We start from the raw sequence: 17,596 nt of genomic DNA on the forward strand, positions 1-17,596 counted from the left end.
TTTATAGAATAATTCATCGAGTATATAATCAACTAAACCGTTACAACAAGTATCATTCTTTAATTTGTTTGTCTAGAACTCTAGATATACGTACAGATAATAAGGTCATTGGGATGAACATATAAATTACAACTTTTTGGGTTCAATAATTGCGGCGGCTCATACGACAATCAATATAGAATAGAAGTTTATCTCTCTTTTTTTTTTGTAAAGAAGATGAATATAAAATGCACATTCTCTGTGTTTACAGGTTCTTTTATGCTCGTTCATTAGCCTCCTAGGACTGCAGTTGGCATGAGGTTTTATAATTCTGCAAAGGCAGATGAGCTTATAATACAAACATAGGAGACAATTCAAATATATAACATTTCATATGTTCGTTTTGTTTTGCATTCCTGTTATAGCTCCCTTTGACCCTTGCTGCCGACAAATAAAATGAATCTATAATTCCAAGATCTGCATCTTCGACGAAATACAAAGCTCTTGCCATGTGTGCCATTTTGCTTTTCATTGTTGTCTTCCATTGTGCTTGCTCATTCATCTTGTATTTGTTTTATTAAAGCAGAATATGGCCTTTCTGAGAATGGCTTTCAATCAGCAACTGTGGAACATGTTTTAAATTTGCTATTCTTTTCTTCTTTTTTGACTTTGTTGCCTGGCTGTTGCACTTGCCTTTCTTCTTATAGGGTCAGTTATATGAATGGTCAATGGTCTGTCATTAAATATGTATTCTTTGCTCCTCATAGTTGTCATTTGTCTCTCTGGATCGATCTTTCTTCTTTCCAGCACAGCATACTGTTTCTGTTCATGGCTTTGCACACACAAACACATGAACAGACCCCTGGTAGAAGTTTTAGTAGTTATTTTGCTGATGCACTTAAGTTTGCTGATTTTACCGCATGGCTGTGATCTAATAACTGAGGTCAGAATTTACCAATTCCATTCATACATGAACTCTTCGAAGTTGACAATTTTACAATCTTGTGTGTGCATTCATTTCAAAGATATTGCATTTATGATTGAAATTATACAGACATTGTTTTGCACCTTTAACAATTTTGTGATCTTGTTTCTGCATATGATTCAGAGATATAACATTTGTGGTTGGAATCATAAAGAAATTGCAATAAAATGATGGCATCTGAGTACTGAAAGAAAGAAGCAACAAAGCGTGTGATCATAGACTCTTGGAAAGAGGATACATTAGCTTGTCTCTAAGCTCAATTCAATTCTACCATATTTTCAGGTTCTCAACCTGACTACTTGCCGGACTTTGCTTGACCACCGAGTCTCCGTTTGGATTTGCCACTGTTCTTGACACTCTTTTTCGCTTCTTTCTTTCCCTCCTTGCGTGAAGAATGCTTGCCAGCGTAATCACCTTCATCATGCTTAAGATGAGAACTACTATGACTACCTTGACCATCCTTGTGTTTATATTGATGATGACTTGGGGCAGAAGAGGCATCAGATACCATTGAATCATCACTATTTCCCTCACCATCATCACCATCGTTATCATCATCATCTTTGATGCTGTACTTGTTATAATTGTCTTCACTGCATTCAAAATCATCTTGCATAGGCGAAGCTAAGTACCTTGTCCACCCTGATTCACTGCTACTGCATCCTTCTTTGCTCGGAAAGTGTTTCAAGGGGTCCATTAATAGAGGATAAAGGCGGCTACAAAAAAGAGAAAACCAAGATAGAGGTTTTTGATGAAAAGGAAGGATGTTATTGAGGAATGATGAAGCTGGACAGATGATTTAGGCAAGAAAGAGCTAGTCTTTGGTGAAGTATGAAGAAACAAAGAGTTAAGCACTAAGAACAAAGAACTATGATCTTTATTCTGTGAGAGAAAAAAAGAGAGGAAGAGCGAATTCAAACCTCATAAAACTCTTGTTTAGCACAAGCTTTAGCTTGTACTTATATATTGGTTGGTGAAACTCGGTTGCACCATATAGCATCTTTGAATTTTTGTCGCTTACAACTCGAGAATTCAACTTCGAGGTGGCGGGTTCGACTCTTGAGATAGGCCTGTTTGGATTTATGGGATGAGAAGGGGTTATCTCTCCTTATGTGTCCAAGATCACATGCACTGCGAAAAAAAAAAAAAAACTTTGAATTTTGGTAAAAGATAAGCAGAAAATTGGAAAAAAAATATGAAATGAAATAATCTGTAAACTTCTCTCTTTGTCTAAACTCGATCTCCCGTCATAATCATCCTGGCCAGAACATCACCTTTTTGGTGGTGTACAGATAAAACCATTTCAGTATTTCAGAAATAGGAGAGAATATATCTTTACACTCAGACTCCTCTGTCCTGTCACAATGGTGCAGATGAACCCATTCCTCAAACTGGATGAGGTATGAAACCCATGTTCTCAAGCATGTTAGGCCACAGCCTCCCCACTTCCATCCATCTTTCTTTTGCTTCATGCCTTCTATTCTCTGTCTTCTCGTCATCATAAGTCAGCTTTCTTGGATCAAACGTGCATAGTTTCTATGTCAGGATATTGTTTAAGTGAGGTTACCTAAGATCTTTATGCTTTTGTTCTGTCTTTGTTTGCTGTTGTTTGTCTCCTAAGAAAGCTGACCTGTGTCTTGTTGCTATTAAAATAAAATATGGCATGGTTGGTTAATATTTCATTTTTGGTAGATTGTTAGCCAATCTGGATTAGGTTTTGTTGCAATGACAACTAAAAAGGCTCAAGAATTTTTTTTGCTCCTTTTATACTCTAAAGATAAATAAATAGATAGAAAAGAGTCCATAAGATAGTCTACCACTTGATCTAGAAAATGTAAAATTACAATTAATTCTTGTAAATCCTCATTAATTTTAATTAATTTAGAATTCTAAATGAATTCATTAAAAAGAAAAACGTTCTCGTCACAACTTTATTATTTTTCATTTCGTGATTTCGTGAATAAAGATAAATTTAAATTTTAGACAAGATAATGTAAACGTAACTTTTTTCATTTTCATTACATGAATGTAGTCAGTTTTATATTTTAAAAAATTTAGATATTGTTGACTTATTGTCCTGTAATTATTTATGTCTAAAGAACCATTAATTTTTTTTCATATTCTTCATCTTCCAAATGTTTCATTCTACTGCAAATTGAGCACTTTTTGACTAAGGCTGGAATACAAAATGTTCACAACAGAATAGGCAAATCAAATCCTCACAGTCCATTGCCAAGATTTGGCTTTGATTTGCTCCCTATTATTAGGATTTACCTATCAACATGTTTGATTGGGGAACGGGATAGTCATTCTCTCTTATTCTTAATTTTTTTTAAACACTTTATTTAGTTGGAAGGATGCCTACTACCGAAGATGAATGAATAGTCAATACTAAGGCCTCCAAGTGGCAAGGAATAGAGTAAAAACATTAATGGACAAAAATTTTTTTTATTAATTTAAAAAATTCCATACTATATAAAATTCATTTCATTTTTTACAATTTCTTTCTCTCTCTACTCAACTACCTCTATCCTTCTTTCACTAAATTAAAAAATAAAAAAGAAAAAATTAAAGTGAATTTTAAAAAAATGTTTAAGTTTTAATTATACATTATAAAAGTTAATATTTAAAACTTACGAATTAAATTAAAATTCTAATTATAAATTTTTTATATTTTAATATTTAAAAATAAATAATAAAAAATAAACTTAATGTTTTAATTATAAATATCTTAATTTAAAAATTAAATATTATAATAAATAATATTTTTATCATTTATCAGTTATTCCTTAATTATTCCTAAAACTATTCATACCAACTAAATATTATAATAATTCATAATAACAATTCATATTCTATTTTATTCTTATAAATCAAATTATATAATAATTATTCATCGCTTATTTTATCTCCATGAAATAATTGTTTCATTTTATTCTTTTCTATGAACCAAACACACCTCATAAGTCTATGACTAATTCAATTGGTCTGCTCTACCGCGGAACCAAATAATTATTCTACTTCGATGCCTGGAGCATAATACATGTATCTTGACTGGCCTTACCAGTGTGATCCACGTGAAAATCACTTGCACGGTGACCACGGTTAAATTCTTATACAACAATGATTCGAATGCATTTTAACTTGCTCCACGTTTTACATGTGGATTAGCTTGCTTTTAAATTAATCTCGGTTGGTTTTTAGCCATTATTTCGCAGTATCACAGAGCAATTAGGTTCAAACTTTAAGCTTATATTAATACAAGTTGATCCATCTAGAAGTCCAAGACATGGTGTTTGGTGAGGATTCAGGATCTGAAACTCAATTTTAAGTTAGAAGCTCTAAACTTAATTGCCACACTTTTGACCTTTGCTTTGGGATTAGAAAAATGGAAAAGAAACAGAGAGAAAACAATGGTTATTAAGAAAGGGTAAAATACTTTATTAATCTTAATTTTTAATCATAATTATACATAGGTCTACTAATCTATAAAATAAACTCTTCAACTCAAACAATCAAACACCGTTAATATTTAAATTGAAATATCTAAAATTTTCTCTTCTTTTTACTTTTTTTAGATCGATTGGTAATGTTCCCTACATCGACTGACCACCCCGTAACCAAATCTAAACTCACAGAGCACCCACCAAGATCGATGCTCCCCAAGGAACACTGGATCTATGCTCCCTGGGGAGCACGCGAACGGTGCTCCCCATTTGTGCTCCTCGGGGAACATGCTGTCTAGGGAACACGCGATCGATGCTCTCCAAGGAGCACTTGGGGGAGGTTTTTAAAAGAAAATAAAAAATAAAAAATTATAATTTTATAGTGTGATAATTTTTAAAATTATCTTTTCAATATTACAACGTCATTAAACGAACGAAAGTATTAATAATGGATTAAAGGTTGGACTTATATGTTCAGGAAAATATATTGTTTTGGTACAGATTGTGTATTTTGAAAATTAATAGACTCGTATGAAATTATGACTAAAAATTAAAAAGTGAGAATATTTTATCCTATTGAAAATTGAAATTATAAATGGTATATTCCATGAAACAATTTTAATTAAAAGTAATGTTTACTTTCCAGCTGGGATGTGATGCTTTTTACATCGTCTTAGCTGTGTTGAGATCTCCTAAATGTGGAAATAAATTACAAAATTTATCAACTGATGATCTTATCTTATCTATTTCTAGTATCTGATGGGAGCCTTAGACTTGACAAATTGATCTCTTTTGCAACTTTGGATTCTTGCCATCTTTTCTCTATTCTCCTTCGAATGAGGTCTTTAGGCAAAATTTCCATGCTCTAAAGTCTAAATAAGTAACTACATAAGTTCAACAAGAAAGAAGGAAAACAATATATATTTGTTTCACGTTGGTAAACATCTTGAAGAAATGCCAAGATGGGGTAGTTGGTTTGAGGCGTCAGTTCAGATATTGATCGGGAAAGGCATGAGTTCAAATCCCTTACTTGACATGTATTTTAATATTTTAAAACCTTACAAGAAAAGTGCTAGTAAAAAAAAAAAAAAGCTCACTAGAAAGGCAAAATAGCATACCATTCAATTCAACTATTATTGACTTGGTCTTGGTTAATTAAATCATTATTGGATTGGATCTTACTCAAAGCCCAAAACCTAATTTTCCAATCCAACAAGTTGAGCATATGTAAGTTCAAAAATTCGTAAGCTTACAATGTGTCGAAGTAGGAGTAGGAGTCTTTTATAATATGCAAGACACCCTTTTGGGCCAGTCAATGGATTGTATTCACTTTTGCTGTTTTCTTGAGGTTGAGGGGATGTTTTTACTTAATCACATCCACTTTGGGCCCCAAATTGAAAGATCAAATCTTGGAGCCTTTACGGGCCAGTGGATTGCAAGGTGCAAGTAGGGTCTGTAATTTGAAGTTTGGAATATGTTTAGATACGGATATCTTTAGAATGATTACTAGTGTTCCGCGTGGGGTCATTTCTTTTACAAGAATTTTTTTGTAGAAATATAGAATTAAGAATAGCTAAAAGTCTGTTTGACAATCAAAAAATGACTTATTAAAATAAAATTTTTTTATGTAAAATGTTTTATAGGAAAATTTAATGTTTTCTGTTGTTTGAATAAACTGTCGAAAACATTTTCAATTGTTTGAATCATTTTAAGAAAAATATTTTTCATCATAGTGCAATTATTTAGGTGTTAAAATAATAAATAGGAGCTTATTACAGAACAATATTGATATTTGATTTTCATTCATTTGAGATCAAAATTATGAATGAAAATGAAAATAGACAAAATCAATAATAATATTTTTCAAAGTATTTAACCACATATCTGTAATGAAAATAAACTTCAATTTTCAAAAAAATTTCCATTTTATCACTTTTTTATCATAACTATAAAAATATAAATATTCATCAATTGTGTAAGATATTCAAAACCTATACTTATAAATATGTATTCATTAAATGATCGTTATCGAAATTTTTTTTATTATAATTATTAGTAAAATTTATATTTATAAATGTGTATTCATCAAATAATTTCATTGAAATATTTTTTATTATAACTATTAGTAAGATTTATTTCATTTATAAATAAAAATTTTAATTGTATTGAATGGTTTCATTAAAATAATATTTTTCTACTTTTAATAGTGTTGTATAATTTGAATATTAATATTTTAAATTAATTATTTTAAAGTTAAATATTATATGTATTTTTAAATTTTTTTTAATATTTTAAGTTTAAATATTAATATTCATCAAACTTATACTCACAAACTTAGTATAAAAGTGTTTTTGTTATTTTCTTAAAAATGTCTTACGCCATCCAAGAGTGTAAAACATTTTCCGTGATTAACCTTGTTGACTAGTAAAACGTTCTACATTTGGAATTAATTTTTCGCTTGCCAAACAAGTATAAGTCCTAAAAATGTTTTCCGAAAAATATTTACTACAAAGCAAACGGACCCTAAATGCATTTTACATTTGCGGCATGCACAAAAAGAGTTTGACTTTTTCAACTTTATCACCAGTAGAAATTTCATACCCTTTAGAGTTTAATAGATTAATGATATTAAATTCCTACATATCTTTGAACCATAGACCACACCATTCAAAGAGCTCAAAACCCTATCAAACATTTTAATTTTCATAAATCCAAGACCCATGACCTTGACGATTGACTTATCATCTAAAATCAAATTTCCTACCACCATTCTTAAAAGGGATTAAAATAATCTTTTTGCCAACATATGTGAGTGAAAAAAGCATAATTCAAATGCCAACCATCACTAGAATTTACATCCATACTTTTTAAGGTTGTAAGAATAGTACCACAATCATCATCATCATCAATAACCAAAACACACTCATCTTTGTTCTCATTACCTTCATCCCCATTCATAAGACAATTCATCTAAATATGTCCATGCCCTTTGCATCGAAAGCACTGAACATTGTTGGATTTCAGCTTGCTACCCTTAGATCCCTTGCCAGTTTACTTACTCCTCTAACCTTAACCATCAATGCGAGTCAATTGCATCTTTAACCCCTTCTTATTTTTCTTTCAAGCTTCACTAAACATTAACGTTTTTTGTGTTTGTTCTAATGTTATTTTATCCTTCTTGTAAACTAGAGATTTCACAAATACCTTTTAAGGGTTTGGAAGTGTTGTGAGGAACAATAATACTTTCTTCTCTTTCTCCACCTTCACTCAACCTTGTGCAATTGATCAATAATCTCGTTAAACTCATTCATATGCTTCTTAAGATCTCCATTCTCCTTTATCTTCAAATGATACAACTTTCATTTAAACTGCAACTTGTTGGAATGATTTTTCGACAAATAAATCTTCTCTAACTTTGCCAACAACTCTTAAGCAGATTTCATATCAATAACGTGGTTAAACACATTATCCTCAATGCAAAGCCAAATAGCTCCAACATGCATTTCCTCCAACTCTGCTCATTCATCATCCTCCATGTCATTTGGTTACCTTTTCTCTTTCCAAAACAAGAGGGCATCAAACCTTGTTGTATAAGGAAATCATTCATCCTTCTTTGTCATTGTGTGTAACTAGTCTTTTTATCAAACTTCTCAATTGAGAAATTCGTAACACAAGTAACTTTTTGACGTCTTTTGTTGAATCTTGATCTATTGAACTTGAAGCTTTCATTCCAATTTGTTGTGAAAAACTACCCAAAAACAACAAAGAGAAATCCTAAATAAATCAAGAAAATAAAAAATACAAAAGTTTACGTGATTCAACAACTTGCCTACACACCACGAAGTGAAATAGTTTTTCTACTATTGAGAAATTAAAATACAATAAAATCTCTTTTGAATAGTTTCCCAAATTAACTAACAGTTCCCTTATAAACCCTTTCTCAATAACGTAACAAGAACACTCACTCACACCTACTATAGCTCCACCTAAAGTAAGTAAAAGGCAAGATTACAAGTTTTTTTGTTTTTCTTGGAGACTCCCAAAAGCACCCACTCTAGCTCTACCTATGGTAAAAACATAGTTCTTTCTCTAAGACTCCCAAAAACACTACATAAATTTTGAAGTTTAAAGACTCACTTTTATAATACAAATGTGATCCAAAGTAACATGAGTTTAAGACTCAATGTGAATCAGGAAATTTAAAATTGTAAAACTACTCAATTTTATATAAAAATTAAAAATCAAATCAAATAAGATTTCAAATTTTAATGAATTCAAAACTCAACAGTTTGGTATACAATTAGTGGATTCTGCTGTGACATATATATTTTTTCAAAACAAAATTATAAATCTATAAAGAAACTAATTTCTTGCGACACATACATCATTTCAAAGAACTTTCACTTGCCTCTTTCAAAGATAAACTACTTGCCTTTCTAATCACATGGAATCAAAGAATTATTCGTTTGTAAAGTATATTATGCCTAAGAATCAACAAGTACGATGGTTTATTTTAATAGAGGTTCTGATGTCCCCAATATCTCATATGTCCATTATGATTATGTTTGACATGTAAAAGCGTCATGTGATGAATGGTTGAGATTTTAGAGTATCAATTTGTGAAAAAATATGAGTACTTATCGCACTTTTCTTGAATAATTTTCTTTTCACAAATTCCATTTCTTATTACATTTACTTTTCTGATCGGCATAAATGTATGTATCTGAGGTTAAGCATTGAAATTAATACGTCTAATTAATTCCATGTTAATTTTATCTTGAAAATCTTGTGCCATGTGCATGTTTAAAAAACTTTATTAATTTGTTTGTATCTAAGTATATAACAGTAGGTGTATGAGAATGATCATGTAGCTGTAGTCCAACTCAAAGTGTTAACCGAATAGTTATTAATAGTCTTTAAGATTTGCATTCATCTTAATTATTTTCTTTCCTTATTCGAAATAACATCTTTCACTCCAAATTGTCAATTTTCATTAAAAATTTTGGAAGCCCTAGTGACCCTAGGTTGTGCTTTGTACTGTATTAACAATTGAAAACTAATGAGATAGCAAAGAATATCCTAAGGGCATATATCCACACCAAAAGAGAACTTAAACATGAACCATTCAACAATTATAAAATCATATCACAAATTGTCTCCCATTATTCACAGTACCAAAAGCAAAGCTCTTACGTTTTTTTTTTTCCTCTCAAAACCCCACTTCAACTGAAAAATTATTACCCCTTTTGCATTTCCCTGCCGCCGCGTCCACTAAACAATGAAACCAGCTTTTTATCGGTAACAAATAAATAAATAAATAAAATTGCACTCAGTCAAAGTTTTGTATTAAAGATTAAAGGTGTTATTCACATGCTTAGATGCCTTTTTATCCAATGGAATTTCTGGGATGACTAGGAAAGAAGAAAACTATTAGGACCTTGCGGCTGAGGTCTCAATAGCCACAACTTATGTTTTAAATGTGATGAATGGATGCTAATGGATGTCAATCGGTCATTCATTTTCTATTCCTTTTATTGCATTTTTTAACAAAATATAAATTATTATTATTATTAAAATCATGTCATTAATTTTCATCATAAAAGGTACTATGTGTTTCCTTCATTGTTGAAGGCAACTCTTTGCTCTTGAAGTTTTTAAAAAGAAAAAGCTTAGTAGTAGTTGAATTCCTAGCTTAAATACCAGTACCATTAAGCCATCGAAAGTGATTATTTCTCAATTCAAAAAGATTTAACCTGCACCACATACACTAAACTATGGAATCTTAAGTTGTAGTAATTAGTTTAATTCATCTCATCCATATAAATTTAACATAATCCATGAACAGAAAAAGTTAGTAAAATACACTAATATAAATTATGATTACTTCTCCATTGTTAATGCTCATGCATTTACAAATTCCCGCAAGCTTATTTAAGGCAAAAATGTAGAAATAAAACCAAATCAAAACTGAGGAAAAAGAAGAAAAGGCATGACTCTTCCATCTCTAATATTCCTTGAAAGATCAAAATTGTTTTTCTTTGGCAGATATGCTCTTTGGTCATCTCAAACTTGTTCACAGCGGCATATCGAAGAAGAGACTGGTTTTGCCAAGAAGGTAGGCTTGTCGTCTCCGGCCATGATCACAACAATTTTTGGTTCCGAATCAAGAACTGTGTTCATTGCCATTTCTTGCTTTAGCTGAACTTGACTAGATGATGAATTTGCGGAGCGTTTTCTATAGGAGCATGCCAGCATAACCAATGCCAAAGCTATCAAAATTAACACCAAAGCCAAGCTGCCGAAGAGGTAAGGCAGGGGAGAACTAGTGCTTAGCTTGATGCTTGATGTTGTATTTGCCGGCCCCATTTCTATCATGTTTTCCTTTCTTCCTCTCTTAATTTCTCAGACCCTTTTCTGTTTGGGAGGTGCAATGAAATAAGAAGTTGGTGGAAGATGAATTTATAGTGGGAAAGGAAGTAAAATAGTGATTTGAAATGTAACAGTTTAGGTCACTAGAGCCAAAAGGAAGATTCTTGGAGCCTGCATAAAATGCCAATCGTCAAGCATCTTTAATGATTTTTTGTTCTATGAAATTGCACTTACTTGATTTGGGCATTATGTATACAGTACAATCTTAACAACTTTTGGTATTGAAGATTGGCATTTAGTCCTTTCCAAATTGTACCCTTTTGTTCAAAGATATTTGAACAATCTCAAGTGCCTTCTTCTTCTTTGTTTTTGGCGATCAGTGCTTATTTAACAATTTATTTTGTGCACTACTCTATTTGCATAATTTCTTTTATTAATATACAGTCTTCTCATATAATTAGTGAAGTAATTAAACTGCATGTTACTATAGAATATAGATGATCATTTCATCTAATAAATTATAATTGATAAGTTAAGGAAGAAAAAAATATAATTTGGTTAGATCATACCTTTATCGGAAATCAATTTAAGTATATCTAATTCTATTATAAAGTTTTATTAGAAATATAACAATAATAGTTATAAAAGCACTTTTGACCTTTGCAAAAATTTCAAAACTTCTTAAGTTCCATAAAATAAATTTATATTTACCCAATTAAATAATATTACATATATTCCAATATTATGAAATGTAATTATGTATTAATAAATATTTTACTTATACTAACACTTTAATAAATATACTTATTACCCTAACAGTTAAAATGTGAACCAAAAATAGTGATTGTTTATTTACATTAATACAAATACTATAAATATCTTTTTAAAATTTCTGATTGGTAAATGCATTTATTAGTTAATTTTTAAATTTCATTAATGTAAATTTTTTTAAAAGAATTCATTGACATTAGTTCAAAGTCAACATATTTTAAATTTTTAAATGTATTTAATTTCATTAATATTTTAATTTATAAAAAATTTAACAAAAAAAATTGTACAATTGTTGTGTACTAAAACAACACAGCGGTCAGCGGTAGACTTAACAATTTGTGTGCGCATGTTATAAATGCATCATGTAAATATAAGATATTAATAATTATACGAATAAGCACGAACACTATACGATTAATTAAATATGTAAGGATCCTAAATACGAATATGGATACATTCATTAAATGTGCAACATGACACATCATGCTTAACATGTTTATTTAATGAATCGAGTTAAATTTCATATGACATAACACGATTTATAACTCATTTAAACGACTAACACGATTAAATTAAAATGCATCCATTATTCATATTTAAAATTAATAATTATAAATACAATTATAATAAAATAATAATATTCATCAAATAAAATAAAATCCAATACCATCATCATCAACCGTAATAAAAGAAAGTATCTATATAAGGGTTTAAACTTGTGATAATCAAATCATAAACATGTCAGATAGACACATTTACATGATTAATAAAATGAATAATAAATTAATCTTGGATTATATAACCGTATCATACATGGGAATATTGTTACCTATTTGCATTTCCAAGAATGCATTCAACATTCTTCATATACCAACCATGACGTGACGAAATCCTAAGGCTTGCATTACATTGACAAACTTGAAGCCTTATTTTTGAGGTGGGATATTGTAGGTTTTCTAAACCAATGTCCTTGAGTGTAACAATGCTCAATCCTCAAAGACCTTTAAGTAATTTAGTCAAATTGATTCTATGGACATCTAAATGAAAGTAAAATTCTTAACTTGGTGCCCATGAAAATTGCTCTATATGGGCATCTAGAGGGGTCATGATGTATTTTAGTCATTTTGATTTAATTATAGATTAGCTGTGGCCAATTATGACATTCAAGATATAATTAATGTCAACTTTAGGCTAGGTAGCTAACTAATGGCCGCATCTTTCTATAAAAAGAAAGGTTTAAGTTCAGATAATAATATTGTGATAGTTAATTTAACAGTAAAAGATAGAAATTTAAATTCTTTTTTTCTTAAAATAGTACATTTTAATAAATGAAAAAAAATAAAATAATTAATCCGTTCAAGTACATATGTCAAAAAAAAACTTTATAAATAGAATTATTGAATTATTATATAAAAAATTTAGAATTAAATTTGTTTTATTTTTAAATAGGGGGAAGGAGATTCAAATTATATCCTCTAAATAAGAAATCATGTATAAACTAATGAACTAAATGTTTGAATGCGAATTAAATTTATTAATATATTTTGGGTTGAGAAATCAACAATCAAGTACGTTTGACTGAGTAACACTTTTTTTTTTAGAAGAAATTATGAGGAATAACCTTTCTTGATAAAGATATTTATAAAATAACCATCAAAATAAATTTAACTGTTTTTAGTCATATTTAGTCATGACTTGATAAAAATACTCTTAAAGCTATTTCAAATAAATTAAACCATTCATTACAATTTCTTTTCATTTGTGCTTTCGATTTCTCTCTCTCACCATCCTACTCTCTCTAATTTGATTGATTTTTCTCTTCGACATTGGTTTACTATACTCCTGATTTCTCTATACCGCGCTTTCAAATTTCTCTTTCTTGAGCTTTTAAAACACCAAGCGATGGTTTTAATGTTAAAAGCCGTGCTTTCATTGAGAGTCGAACTCACAATTTGAAAAAAAAAATAGGTGTGCTTGGGTGAGTGGCTATTTGAAGAATTTAATTTTTAGGTATTTTGGATAAAACTAAAATGGTAGAAATGATCACAGATATTTGAATAGTTTTTAATTGGATCAATTCGGGACCTAGACACCAATAGACTCAAGAATTTGAAATTTATAAACCTAGATTTTTAAAGGAAAATTTTTTTTTTAGTAGAAATAGGTGTTTTTGATAAGAAAATTTGTGTTTTAATTTATAAAACATGTTAAAAATACTTTAATCGATGTCAAATTGTCAAAAAAAAAAATAGAAATGAAGAGAGTTGAGAGGATTTAAAGTTTTGGTTTGTAAGTAACAATAACATTTTAGGCATTAAAGTGCAACAAAATGTTTTTGAATATGGCATGTAACAACGATATTTTTTCAACATGGAATATAACAACGATATTTTTTCAACATGAAATGTAACAATAATATTTTTTTTTCAACATGGCGTGTAATAATTTTTTTTAACCATAACATATAATATGTTTTTGTACATGACGTGTGACAACAATACTTTTTTTTTTAACATGACATGTTACAACCTAATCATGATGTGTAACATGTTTTTGTACACAGCATGTAACAACTTAATCATGACGTGTAACATGTTTTTGTATATGGTATATAACAACAGTATTTTTTTCAACATGGCGTGTAACAACTTAACCGTGATATGTCATAAGTTTTCGTACATGGCGTGTAACAACCTAACTATGATGTGTAACATGCTTTTGTACATGACATGTAACATCATGGTGTATAATTTCATTAAAAGTAATTTTATTCAACTTGACTAAATATAGTTAAAATTATAAAAAAGATTATTTTTAAAAATATCTTATCTTTAAAGATTATTTATAAAAATACTTTTTTTATTGACAAACACTGCAACTTATATACCAAGAAAAACAGAGCATTTAAGGATCAAAGAAAACTGATCTATGAGTTATCATACCGGGGTTGAAAACAAAAGAGAAGAAAAGCAAGCTATATGTTTTCATACCCTAACGCCTGAACTATGCAGGGTCGTCCACGTTTTCTACTTTTGTACAGAGGGTCGTACAGCTAAGACCTCACCTGGATGTGCCGTTTGGCCTTTGATGTGCAAAGAATTAAATATTCTAATTGGGATTTCCCTTAAAGAAGTCACCCTCAACACGTACTCCAATCTTTTCTCCACTAAACCTTTTCGAAAACACAAATTTGTAATTTGAGAAGAAAAAGAAAACTTTACAAATTTTGATTTATTGGTCTCTCTCATAGAAATGACAAAACGTCTAAGCTTGTGGGAACTGGGAACTGTAGTATACCATGTTCAGGGGACGTAAAGAAAGTCATTTCTTCCTTTCTTACCGAACGCAGCACTAAAGGAACTATCGTCGACATGGAGTACTCCAATTAATATTTTCTCACTAAACTCTCAGAAAATACAGCTGGGTGATATATTCAAATCCTTCATACAACATTGAAAGGAAAAAAAAAAAAGAAACGTTTAAGGCAATCAGTTTAGAAGCTACAATTTTTGATCTACTATAATCTCTCTCATTCTAAATGATAAAATATGTAATTAACCTTGTAAGAGTTGAAGTGTACCAAGTCCAGGAGACAGAAAGAAAGTCCCGTTTGTGACCCTTGTTTTTTTAAATTTATTTGGCTTTTGCGGAAGTTGCTTGGGATCATGAAACTGATCACCTGATTTCTAAATCTTTCCATTGCTTCTTGCCTCCAGGTTTTATGTCCAATCAGTATCAGATGGTAGCTAAATGTTCTTATCATGTCTATCTAGTACTTAATAGTATTTGGGCACGAGTTGTTAGTATGTACTTATAATATCTTTATTGTTTTCCAATGGAGATTAATAGTACCTGATTCAGAAAGGAAGGGTTCCGTTTTTCCTCTTTATAAAGCTTTGCATCAAATAAAATGATGCTGTGTAACACAACCTAATAAAATTGATATTCACACCTTTAGCAGCTGATTGCCATGCAAAAACATTGTGTAAAGTAATTAGGCCTACCAACATGTTCAAAATTGATTAACTTATTATCAATTCACAAACGTTATTCCCTCAGGCTTTTTCTGAAGGTAAAATCACTACTAGGGAAAAATTGTAAGCAAACTTATCTTTATCAAAATAAGACCCTGCCCAGCAGCAAAATTTTCCAGGTCTGACATGAAATATAGTCCAAAATCATTGACAGAAAGAAAAACATTTTCTTATACTTGCTCACAACGATAAACTGAAGAAGTAACCGGGGTGGCCACGTACGTAGGCTTGTCGTTGCCAGCCATGATCACAAGAATCTTTGGCTCAGCATCAAGCACAGAGATGATGTTTTCTGGTGGTTTTTCTTCCGTATCCTCTGGTGAATTAGCAGAGTTCTTCCTACATGAGCACACCAGCATGACCAATGAGACGACTATCAACAATAAAACTATGGCCAAGCTGCCAAAAAGGAAAGGAATTGGAGATTTCCATAGCTTGATTGTTGCTGTAGTGTTTGCAGCTCCCATTTCTCTTTCTTTCTTCTGCCTCTTTTAATGGGATTAAAAGACTGATAGTTCATGAATTTATAGTGGTGACTTTGACATAATTACAGCTTTGATGTGGGATATCTCGAATTACAATTTTGCCCTTTTTGATTGGAGGGAAGATTCTTTGTTCTTTCACATATGCTTAACACACTGCAAAATTTAATGATGTTAAAGGACCTACTTTGGAGATCATATGAAATCTTCAACGTGAGGTAATGATTAATTATTGCTAACTCACTGAATCTTGCTTTAATTTTAGGGCTTAATGGGCCATTTAGAAGTTACAATATTTCACATTTGGGCTCACGTCGAGCATTGGCTCTTTGGGGGAAATCTGGGTTTATGCCAACAACAGCAATTCCTAAAGGATCTGAAAGGATTATTAAAACGATGTGTTATTTCAGACCAATTACTATATTGATCATTTGAACTATAAAAGAAAAAAAGGACTAATTGTGTCACCATGTGTCCTATACATGAAGAAATTTGGTAAAGAGGTAAGGAGTAGGAGAAGACAATGGACAGAACACAAGGTTTGTTCTTATTGATTGCGCGAGAACTCAGAAAGTTCTCTTCAGTATATAAGTCTGCCACATATGGGAACTTCTCCAGACGATAATAAGAGTAATTACAGGGTCAATGCTTGATCAAATAATGTACGAATCTTGGAAGATTACTCCAATGACTCTTTGCTGAATTATTGCACCTGTGTGCTGTATTTTGGGCTGCTACTCTGCTTACTCCTATGCTGTATTTTACTACTCTGCTTAGCGTTTTGTTTATTATGTATTTTGCTTCATTGTACTGGTTATTAAGTGCTGTACACTAGTGTTTATGAGGTGTCTTTGTAAATGATTAGCTTTATAACACTTGTCTCTTATGTTAACAGGTGTTAATATTGTACAACTTGTATAAATATTTTCGGTCATAGTTGAATGAAACGTGTGAACCTTCAACATATTTCTCTCTGCTTTTGTTTCTTTACTTCACCTCATCAGAGCAGTACTTGACTGCATCTGCTCTGTTACATTTTCATCTTTTCTTCATAGTTTCCTTACAGCCATCACATCAGAATATTTTCTTCTATGATTCACAACCTCCATTTTGGAAAAATAATCTTCCAATGAATCACTATCTCTCATGAAGATACCTTCAAAGCTTCTTTGAAGAGTTTGAAGTTTGACAGTCATCACCTTAGCATTACTTGGGTAGCTTTTTTGTAGTACAGCCCAAGCATCCTTTGACTTTGTGGATACTGAAATAAGTGGGAAGATTGCTCATCTATTGCTTGTTGGATAAAAAAAAAAACAGGGCTTTTGCATCTTTCTTGTACACCGCTCATAAAGCTTTAATGGAAAGTCCAACTTCTATGTAACCATTTTCCACCAAGTACCACACTTCTTGGAACTTGAATATGGTATTCATTTTTGTGCGCCATATTTCGTAGCCATTGCCTTAAAAGAGTGGAATTGTGGGCAGCAAAGGATTCACGCCGGTATAGTTGCTAGCCATGCTTGCTTGTAC

General features: G+C 30.9%; 3 protein-coding genes across 4 annotated transcripts; all 3 read right to left on the reverse strand.

Moving 5' to 3' along the window:
* LOC18601823 lies at positions 1,106-1,896 on the reverse strand. 2 transcript variants are annotated; one of them, XM_018118913.1, is made up of 2 exons: positions 1,429-1,896; positions 1,106-1,386 (listed from the first exon to the last, which is right to left on the reverse strand). In XM_018118913.1, the coding sequence occupies exons 1-2, from the start codon at positions 1,659-1,661 to the stop codon at positions 1,260-1,262; spliced, it is 360 nt and encodes a 119-aa protein (XP_017974402.1). In that variant the 5' UTR covers positions 1,662-1,896; the 3' UTR covers positions 1,106-1,259. The 2 variants fall into 2 exon arrangements, with proteins under 2 accessions (XP_017974402.1, XP_007032957.2); XM_007032895.2 differs by having other exon boundaries at positions 1,131-1,673.
* Positions 10,474-10,776, reverse strand: LOC18601827 (protein GLUTAMINE DUMPER 6). Its single transcript, XM_007032899.2, has one exon. The coding sequence runs from the start codon at positions 10,774-10,776 to the stop codon at positions 10,474-10,476; it is 303 nt and encodes a 100-aa protein (XP_007032961.2).
* LOC18601828 (protein GLUTAMINE DUMPER 6) lies at positions 15,755-16,051 on the reverse strand. Its single transcript, XM_007032900.2, has one exon. The coding sequence runs from the start codon at positions 16,049-16,051 to the stop codon at positions 15,755-15,757; it is 297 nt and encodes a 98-aa protein (XP_007032962.1).

Source organism: Theobroma cacao, chromosome 4, assembly GCF_000208745.1.
Source record: "Theobroma cacao cultivar B97-61/B2 chromosome 4, Criollo_cocoa_genome_V2, whole genome shotgun sequence".
NCBI lineage: Eukaryota > Viridiplantae > Streptophyta > Magnoliopsida > Malvales > Malvaceae > Theobroma > Theobroma cacao.

What these genes read in the sequence shown, in the direction of transcription:
- LOC18601823 (XM_007032895.2), bottom strand. Translation starts at nt 1,661, where the DNA reads ATGGACCCCTTGAAACACTTTCCGAGCAAAGAAGGATGCAGTAGCAGT.
- LOC18601827 (XM_007032899.2), bottom strand. Translation starts at nt 10,776, where the DNA reads ATGGGGCCGGCAAATACAACATCAAGCATCAAGCTAAGCACTAGTTCT.
- LOC18601828 (XM_007032900.2), bottom strand. Translation starts at nt 16,051, where the DNA reads ATGGGAGCTGCAAACACTACAGCAACAATCAAGCTATGGAAATCTCCA.